General features: G+C 43.6%; 1 protein-coding gene across 1 annotated transcript; it reads left to right on the forward strand.

The window, feature by feature from the left end:
• The first annotated feature begins 3,099 nt into the window (after positions 1-3,099).
• On the forward strand, positions 3,100-4,706 carry LOC306938250 (scavenger receptor cysteine-rich type 1 protein M130-like). Its single transcript, XM_079522326.1, has 4 exons — positions 3,100-3,334; positions 3,418-3,729; positions 3,871-4,176; positions 4,257-4,706. The coding sequence occupies exons 1-4, from the start codon at positions 3,217-3,219 to the stop codon at positions 4,568-4,570; spliced, it is 1,050 nt and encodes a 349-aa protein (XP_079378452.1). The 5' UTR covers positions 3,100-3,216; the 3' UTR covers positions 4,571-4,706.
• The last annotated feature ends 5,199 nt before the right edge of the window (positions 4,707-9,905 follow it).

A 9,905-nucleotide genomic window follows, 5' to 3' on the forward strand; every position in this document is an offset into this window, starting at 1 on the left:
ACTGAGTGGTGTAAGGTCTTATATAGCCTGTCTGACGTAATGAAATCATGTCTGACGTAATGAAATCACACCCGGGTGAACAGGGTGAACATAGCAACCATGCTCATTTTTTCTGCACAGACTAACAAAGCCAGTTGTAGGAGTGTTTTACACCACTCAAAAATAGATGCCTCATTGGCCGCTGCAGTTCGTTGGAGCGATGTGTGTTGAAGGAGGGGCGGAAGAATTTACACTGGGGAAGGAAGTACGGCGGAAGTGTGAAAGGCACGTTACGTCACGCTGCCACTCAAGTGATTACTGGCCAATCACAGCGCATCTTTTCCGGGACTTACAGACCCGAACATGCGCTCTGACTGTGACGCACGCTCATGCTTCCGCAGTGCTTCGCAAGGAATCTCGGGAAAGTTTTGCCCTCCCTTGAGCACATACGCTCCAGAGCCGGAAAGGGACGTTTATATGTCTATGGAACAGCCTTCCCCCTGCGGTTGTTGGAGACATTACATCTAGCAGTGTTCACACCTTCAAGAAGAGGCTGAACAAACACCTCCTCAGTATATGTGACTGTTATCCCATAACGCTCAAGGACTGTTATTCATCCAACTTTCAGTTTACATAATACCCCTGACTGAGTAGCTGCAGATTATTGATAGGCTCTTTGAATGCGTTTTTCTCAAAGCCTGTATCTACTTAAGCTTACTGGTTTATGGCCAATGACGTAATGGACGTAATGAAATCAATAAGCTTAATAATAATAATAATTTTAAGAAAAAAAGCCGCGGCCAGTGGGCGGCACATCAAAGGCAGACTCACACTCATAACGGCACAGAGTTAATTATTAATGGCTGAGACATGAGCTCCTGATGCAGTGGGAAAAGGAAAGAATCACTTGTGTCTGTGACAATAACCAATCACACAGTTTGACTTCTGTACACAGAGCAATTTTTGAGTGGTGTAAACCACTCCTACAACTGGCTTTGTTAGTTTACGTGTCTGTCTGTCTGTCTGTGCTCAAAAAATTAGCATGGTTGCTACGGTCACCCAGTTCACCCGGGTGTGATTTCATTACGTCAGACATTACGTCAGACCACAGCTGATCAGGCTATATAAGACCTTACACCACTCAGTTCACACGGGTGTGATTTTTAATATATATATATATATATATATATATATATATATATATATATATATTTAAAAGAAACTTCTCCTAGTGGGAGTCGACTTGTTGGTTAATGCCCTAGTCCAGTGGTTTTCAACCATTTTCATATCAAGGCCATTATTTATTCGGCATTTGAGCCACGGACCACCATGTGATGACAAAACACTCTCAGACCTAAAACTAAAGGATATTTTGTTGTCTTTGGATAAGATTTTTTCCCACAATTCCATGCTGTATTGATGTTGGTACCATTAGGAGATATAACAGGAAAACGTTGATCAAAATGACAATTCTTCTACATTCTCTAATTGTTTAGACTTCTTGTAAATTAAGTAATGATGTTTAACATTAAATAACTCTTGAGTGTAAAATGTTACACTCTCAAGAGTTAAAGATCAGGTTCCATTTAGTTACCAACCCTCCATTAAACTGGGGACCACCTGGAACCCTCTCAAGGGACGACTGGTGGTCCCCGGACAACTGGTTGAAAACCACTGCCCTAGTCTGCAAGCCTGCCTTTCTGAAAAACCCATGTTTCTATGTCAGTAGTGCTCAACCTTTTTCATGTCAAGGACCCCCAGAATTATCTCTATTGGGCCACAGACCCCCATCTCAAAATATGTAGTTCCAGGGACCCCCCAGAAGCCAATATTTTAATTAAAAATGTTCGCTCTGAAATATATATTCAAAGATTTGTGCCACATTTTCACGATTTTTCGAAAATAGCAGACCTACAAGCTCGCAGCGCGCCACTCGGTGGCGCGCTATGAGCTTGTAGATCTGCTATTTTTCAATAGCTAAAGTATAACAGAATGCTTAAAACACCACAAGGGGTTCCCGCCCAAAATGGGTTAAGTACCATATAATACATGTAGGCCTATTGGCCTACAGTACACATATAGACACACGGTATAGACTGATGATGATGATGATGATGATATATTTCCTAATGCAACTCGATCTCTGTCCCCCTTTGTTCCCCTTTGTGTCCCCCCTTCTGTCTGTCTGTCTGTCTGTCTGTCTGTCTGTCTGTCTCTCTCTCTCTCTCTCTCTCCAGAGTCAGTGAGGTTGGTGGATGGGACAAATTTGTGTTCAGGAAGAGTGGAGGTGAAGTCTAATCAGTTGTGGAACTCAGTGTGTGAAGGTGACTTTGACCATAAGGATGCAGAAGTGGTCTGTAGGGAGATTGGCTGTGGTGCTCCTGCAGTCCTCCAGGGGGCGCTCTATGGAGAAGTAAAGGTTCCAATGTGGACCAAAGAGTTCCAGTGTAAAGGCAGTGAGTCAGTTCTCCTGGACTGTGGAACATCAGACTCAACTAGAAACACCTGCTCACCTGACAAGCCGGTTGGACTCACCTGCTCAGGTAAAAGGCACACATTTACATACATTGTAGGTTTGGATTATTCTTTTATACTAAAGTAATATTATCTTTTTACTGTATTGTGTTTTCTCTGTACAGAGCCTGTCAGGTTGGTGGGAGGAACCAACAACTGTACTGGTATACTGGAGTTGAAACACCAGGGAGATTGGAGAGGAGTGGATGGTGGGTTTCACTGGAACCTGAAGACAGCAGCTGTAGTGTGTAGACAGCTGGACTGTGGCTCTGCTGTTTCAACAGAACGGACTTCTGCTTCTAGAGCTGAAAATGCATGGATAATTACATCTTCCTGTGTTGGTTCCGAGTCTTCACTGGTGGAGTGTGCAAAGAATCGGCCTGTTTATAGTGATTACAGAGTAGAGGTGATCTGTTCAGGTAACAAACAGAAATCGTTACAAAAAAAAAAAAAAAAAATGATTTATTTCCACGTATTTATAAAGTACCCCCCCCCCCCCCCCTCTCTCTCTCTCTCTCTCTCTCTCTCTCTCCAGAGTCTGTGAGGTTGGTGAATGGGAATAGTTTTTGTTCAGGTAGAGTGGAGGTGAAGTCCAATAAGTCGTGGGTCTCAGTGTGTGAAGGTGACTTTGAGCATCAGGATGCAGAGGTGGTTTGTAAGGAGCTTGGCTGTGGGGCTCCTTCAGTGCTCCAGGGGGCACTTTATGGGAAAGCGAGTGCTCCAATGTGGTCCAAAGAGTTCCAGTGTGAAGGCAGTGAGTCTGTTCTCCTGGACTGTGGAACGTCAGACTCAACAAGAAACACCTGCACACCTGACAAGACTGTTGGACTCACCTGCTCAGGTAAAAGACACACTATAATATTTGTTTGGACTATTATGTTGTTGTGTTTTTCATTTATTTTATACTCTATTGTCTCTGTACAGAGCCCGGCGATGTCAGGTTGGTGGGAGGAACCAGTAAGTGTACTGGCAGACTGGAGATGAAACACCAAGGAGAGTGGAGGCCAATGGTTGGTCGGTCTGAGAGGGACTGTGATTGGAACCTGAAATCTTCATCTGTAGTGTGTAGACAGCTTGGCTGTGGTTCTGCTGTTTCAACAGAAATTATTTCTGCTTCCACACATGAATCTGTCTGGAGGACTTTGTCTTCCTGTGTTGGGTCTGAATCTTCGCTGAAGGAATGTGTAACAAAGAAGTCTAGTACTTCCAACGCCAGACTGGATGTGATCTGTTCAGGTAACACAACTAATGATTCAACACTCCCATTTTTAAACATTCAAAACATACACTGCGCTCAGGAAAAATATGTCTTGGTGCACATACCTACTTAGATGTGGACTGATCTCTCTCTCCCTTTCTTTCTCATTTTTTCTACAGAGTCTGTGAGGTTAGTGAATGGGAATAGTTTGTGTTCAGGCAGAGTGGAGGTGAAGTCTAATCAGTCTTGGGTCTCAGTTTGTGACGGTGACTTTGACCAGCATGATGCAGAGGTGCTCTGTAGGGAAATGGACTGTGGGGCTCCTTCGGTCCTCAAGGGGGCGCTCTATGGAGAATCGAAGTCTCTGACATGGACCAAAGAGTTCCAGTGTGAAGGCAGTGAGTCTGTTCTCCTGGACTGCAGAACCTCAGATTCAACTAGAAACACCTGCTCACCTGCCAAGACTGTTGGACTCACCTGCTCAGGTAAAAGCCAAACTATTCCATTGGTTTTTATTCATATTTTACAATGACATGATATTAATGAACTATTTTTTTCTCTACAGAGCCAGATGATGTCAGGTTGGTGGGTGGAACCAGTCACTGTACCGGTATAGTGGAAATGAAACACCAGGGAAAGTGGAGGCCAGTTGCTTCTGACGGACCATACAGTTCAGTCCAGATGTTGGCATCTGTAGTGTGTAGAAAGCTGGACTGTGGATCTGTTGTTTCAGCAGAAATGAGTATAGCTCCCGTGGAACAACGTATATGGGGGATTTCGTCTTCCTGTGTTGGGCCTGAGTCTTCAATGAGGGACTGTGTAATAAAGCAGTCCAATATTACCCCTTTCAGCTGGAAATTGATCTGTTCAGGTAAATAATGTATGGACCCTAATATTCCACTAGTCATTAAATCAAAATAAAAATGCTTCATGTAAACACTTCATATCAATCGTAAGAGACTAATCTGATCTGGTCTGATAGGAAGGAATTTTCGGTATCACCTGCTATGCAGCCCATGTTTTTAATGCAAGATAAATGACATATTTTATGTTTCTTCCCAATGGCTTTCCTTGCTGACGTCTTTTTTTGTTGTTGTATTAATTCAGAATGAGATTGATGATAGCCACCGTCTCTGTCACTACTGTAGTTAACGCTCAGCCTGGCTGTGGTCCGTCAATGAAATGATTCCCCCTCGTCCACTGCCATGTTAACTGCAATCTTGAAACCCCTTTTTCTCTGAATCCTTTCTCAGATTGATGTGTTTGAACAGAACAGAACAGTCTCATTACTAAATCATGATGGAAGTGATGGATTTTATTTTTCCCCTTTTTTTCTTTTATAAAAGCAAAAGTAGCCTAAGTAAAATCTAATTGTCTCTTTGTCAATTGTATTGCATTTTTATGTTGAAGGTACATGTTTCTATAAACTGTGTGTAGCATTGTGGTTCTACAAATAACCATAATAGAATTACAATGTACTGTATATGTATTGTGAAAACAACACAGCAATGTATCTTAAAAAGTTAATGTACTTTGGAATAAACAGCAGTACTTTAACTCAAGTACAGAACTGACCGAACATCATTCCCTTGCAGTAATATTTGTCCAGGAGTATTTGATTCAAATAATTGGTTGTGTGTGGAGCTTCTTTTCCATCCACCAGCTGTCTAAAAACTCGGAAAAGAAGCTTCTTCTGTCCGGGCTAAATTCGGCCACAGCCACATGTCACATGCTACTTAAAGTATAATGATTTTTTTTGCCTTATATTGGTTGATAATGGCACCCCAACTTTCAGCAGCTGTCACAAAGTTTCCCAAGGGAGTTGGGTTGGAACACATTTTTCTGTGATAGTAGACACCTGTATGAACACATCTGTGAAGAAAGCTAGTGGTAAGCATTTTTTTTTCCAGATTTGCCATAACTTAAGCTAATTTTCCCTTATTATACCTTTTGGGCACCCCTGTGCTATATAAACAAAGGCGACTTGACTTGATGGTGTCAGAGTCCATGTTCCTAAATGTGTTTTTTTGAGTGGTGTAAACCACTCCTACGACTGGCTTTGTTAGTTTACGTGTCTGTCTGTCTGTCTGTCTGTCTGTTCGTACCAAAAAACGAGCATGGTTGCTACGGTCACCCAGTTCACCCGGGTGTGATTTCATTACGTCAGACATTACGTCAGACCACAGCTGATCAGGCTATATAAGACCTTACACCACTCAGTTCACACGGGTGTGATTTTTCTTTACTCTTAATCTTTATCCCACGATTTTGGAACCCCTTTTTTTTCACCCAGTGTCAATTATCTAATATAATCCTGGGCGCTACACTTCCTCTGCCAACCTGGGGGGGGGGGGGGGGGGGCAGCAGATTGACCTCATGCTTCCTTCTATGCATGAGTAGTCCAAGCCGCCTCCTTTCACCTGACAGGGGAGAGTTTCCCCGGCCGGACGTAGCGCGTGGAAGGAGTATGGGCACTGATGACACGGAGGAGAGAGTTCCTAAATGTTGACTGTTCACTGATCATTAGAGTGTGTTTCTGGACTATATTACAATAAAGCAGTGGTTTTCCGGGGACCACCAGTGGTCCTTGAGTGGGTTCCAGGTGCCAGGTGGTCCCCAGCTATGTAGAGTTGGTAACCAAATGGACCCTATTTTTAACTCTTGAGAGGGTCCATATGGTTTCATTTTACGATCTCAAGAGTTAAGTTATTGTTAAAGTCTACACATAGGAGAATGTAGAAGAATTGTCATTTCTGTATTGATGGTACCATCAAACAGCATGGAATTGTGGATAAAGTCTTGGGTCTGAGAGGCTAAATGTCAAATGGTGGTCCGTGGCTCAAATGTTGAATAAATAATGGGCCTTTAAAAGGTTGAAAACCACTGCAATAAAAACACAACAGCTAACACCACAACTTTGTCTTTGCTCTTATTTATTACTTCCATGCATGGGGCAACATTCAAAAGGGCAGCCATAATAAGTAGCCTATCAAAAATTAAAATATGAAAAGAACAAACACAAAACATGTCAGATGCTCTCTAGAGAAGCAGACGCTCCATAAATTCAGATTATTGTCACCCAGGACTAGAAAACCTAGCTTTAATAAGCCAAACGCGAATCTGCCGTTGGCAAAAAGAATGTGAGTAGCTAGTAGCCTAATAAAATGAACTTTGAGATATGAAAACCAGCAGCGCAGCGGGCTCTTTAAATCCTCCCCCCTCCCTCCACACACATGCACAAGAGTCGACGCCCCACACTGTACACAGCTGTTTGATACAAACTCTTTTCGTGTGTGACTAAAAGAGTATTATACTATTATATTGGTGAAATAAAACATAAAAACGTATAATGTAACGTTACACAACATGGACTTACAGTACATTGCTGTCAGTGTGTTGCCATGGGTCCAGGGAGTTATCTTCACAACAATGAACAATTTCTTAATTCCAAATGATTATGATTCAGGTGAGTTAGCTAAACACATATAGCTGCTTCAGTAGCGTAACACTCTGCATTCAGTGCATTGTGTCACTTAACTTTTATTATTTTGCTCTGTGAAATGGTGTTATTAAAGCAAAAACTAGTAGGATAGGTTACACATTTAGCTGTGTACCTGTGAATTTAATTATTGAATAGTATATTGCAATGAGCTGTGTTTTGTGACGAAAGGGCTAAACGCTAAAGCACTGTGTTTGTGTGTGTGTGTGTGTGTGTGTGCGCGCGCGCGCGTGTGCGTGGGGCGTGTACCCGCGCGCGCGCGCGCGTGTGCGTGGGGCGTGTACCCGCGCGCGTGCGTTGCCAGGCTGCCCACAATAACTGGTAGGCTATGAAAACATGCAAACAGGGACAGATGTGTATTATTTTTAAATATAATTCAACAGGTGCTTGAATAAGGTGCTCTGGTCCTATATTTCTAAATATTATGTGTTCAGTGTGCCGTAGGTAGCACAGCCTATCCTTGCAGTTACTATAGTTCTCCTGTAAGTTCCTCTGAATAAAGACTCATGCTGCCCTCTAGTGAAATGAAATGAAATCTATATTTACCCAGGGTATCTGGGCTAAGCTCAAGAACTTGTTTCCAGCCAGGCCCTGCTCATAGAACACATTTCATCGTAGTGGTTGATGCCTTGTTCAAGGGCATTTCAGCGGTGGTAATTTTAACGTGTCGGACGGCTGGTTCGAACTGGGAACCTTCCGGTATCTAGACCGCGCCGCTATCCGTTCGGCCACCGCTGCCACTGAAGTGGAAGCTGAAGTAGGCCTACAGTAGCTCAACAGACCAATAATCTCTCATTAAACCACTTCAACCCTACACAGTCCCCACCACTGGAGCCAGTCAGACGGATGGACATGATGACTGGAGACAGCACCGGAGGTTTTGACCTAGAGAGAGGAGGGGTCTACAATGACTTTAGTCCATGAGATCCAAAGTTTGACCCTGGCATCACTTACACGTGTGGAGAAGCCAAGAAGAAGACATCTCAGGGTAGGAAGCTTTTTTTTCTTCGTTGCTGCTGATTGTGTTGTGTCGGCCAGTGGTTCCCAAAGTGGGGTCCGGGGACCCCCAGGGGTCCTTGAGGGAGTTTCAGGGGGTCCCCAGCTAAATGATAGTTTGGAACCAAATGGACCCTTATGGGTCTGTAACTGAGAGTGAGATGGAACTCGGATGTACACTCTCAGAGTTAAATTAACATAGATTTTACATTATAAATTGGGGGTCCCAGAGATAGAAATGCCATTAAATGGGGGTCCGTAGACTGATGCATGTCAAACTGGGGGTCCTTGAAATTAAACGGGTTGAGAATCACTGCTAGAGCGGTAAAAATCTTCTCTTATGGGGGTCCCTGGCATGATCTCTTCAAATGGGGGTCCGCGGGCTAATTAGTGTCAATTTGGGGGTCCTTGCAGATCAAAAGGTTTGAGAACCACTACTACAGTACCAGTGGACTCCTAGTCCTAATGTGAGAACCACTACTACAGTACCAGTGGACTCCTAGTCCTAATGTGAGAACCACTACTACAGTACCAGTGGACTCCTAGTCCTAATGTGAGAACCACTACTACAGTACCAGTGGACTCCTAGTCCTAATGTGAGAACCACTACTACAGTACCAGTGGACTCCTAGTCCTAATGTGAGAACCACTACTACAGTACCAGTGGACTCCTAGTCCTAATGTGAGAACCACTACTACAGTACCAGTGGACTCCTAGTCCTAATGTGAGAACCACTACTACAGTACCAGTGGACTCCTAGTCCTAATGTGCCACAGTGTCGTAGTAAATAATTGGGTCTTACGGCCGAGCTACACCATGCTTTTTGCGCACGTTTACGCGCACACGTGTGCCCCACATACACGCACTTAAAATAGGACTGGACCTAAAAGCGCGCGTGTGTGCGTTTTCGCGTAGACGCACGCTGAAAAGCCTGGTGTAGCTTGGCCGTCAAGAGCAAAATATGAACATTATGGTCAATGGTGTATAAAGAAAATCCAAAATTGGCCATGGACAAAACCAAGTCCTGCAGACCCCTGGGTACAGTATACATACAGTATATATTGTATACTAGGCTGTTTAGGTTGTGTTGTTGAAGGTAGTGAGTTGTGACAGGGTATACGTATACTAGGCTGTTTAGGTTGTGTTGTTGAATGTAGTGAGTTGTGACAGGGTATACGTATACTAGGCTGTTTAGGTTGTGTTGTTGAATATAGTGAGTTGTGTCAGGGTATACGTATACTAGGCTGTTTAGGTTGTGTTGTTGAATGTAGTGAGTTGTGACAGGGTATACGTATACTAGGCTGTTTAGGTTGTGTTGTTGAATATAGTGAGTTGTGTCAGGGTATACCGTACGTATACTAGGCTGTTTAGGTTGTGTTGTTGAAGGTAGTGAGTTGTGACAGGGTATACGTATACTAGGCTGTTTAGGTTGTGTTGTTGAAGGTAGTGAGTTGTGACAGGGTATACGTATACTAGGCTGTTTAGGTTGTGTTGTTGAAGGTAGTGAGTTGTGACAGGGTATATGTATACTGTATACAGCTCATCTACGCCTTGTGATTAGAATGATCCACCCTGAGACTTGGAGCTCGGGGATCCCCGGCAAGGTCAAAGACTCTAGAAATGGGACCCAGTTCCTCCCTGCAGCATCGAGGCTTGTATTGGATTGGGGGTAATATGCTAGCGCCAGGTCTAGGGGGTGCACTTGTACATCATGTCCA

The sequence above is a fragment of the Electrona antarctica genome (assembly GCF_951216825.1).
Source record: "Electrona antarctica genome assembly, chromosome: 15".
Lineage (NCBI taxonomy): Eukaryota > Metazoa > Chordata > Actinopteri > Myctophiformes > Myctophidae > Electrona > Electrona antarctica.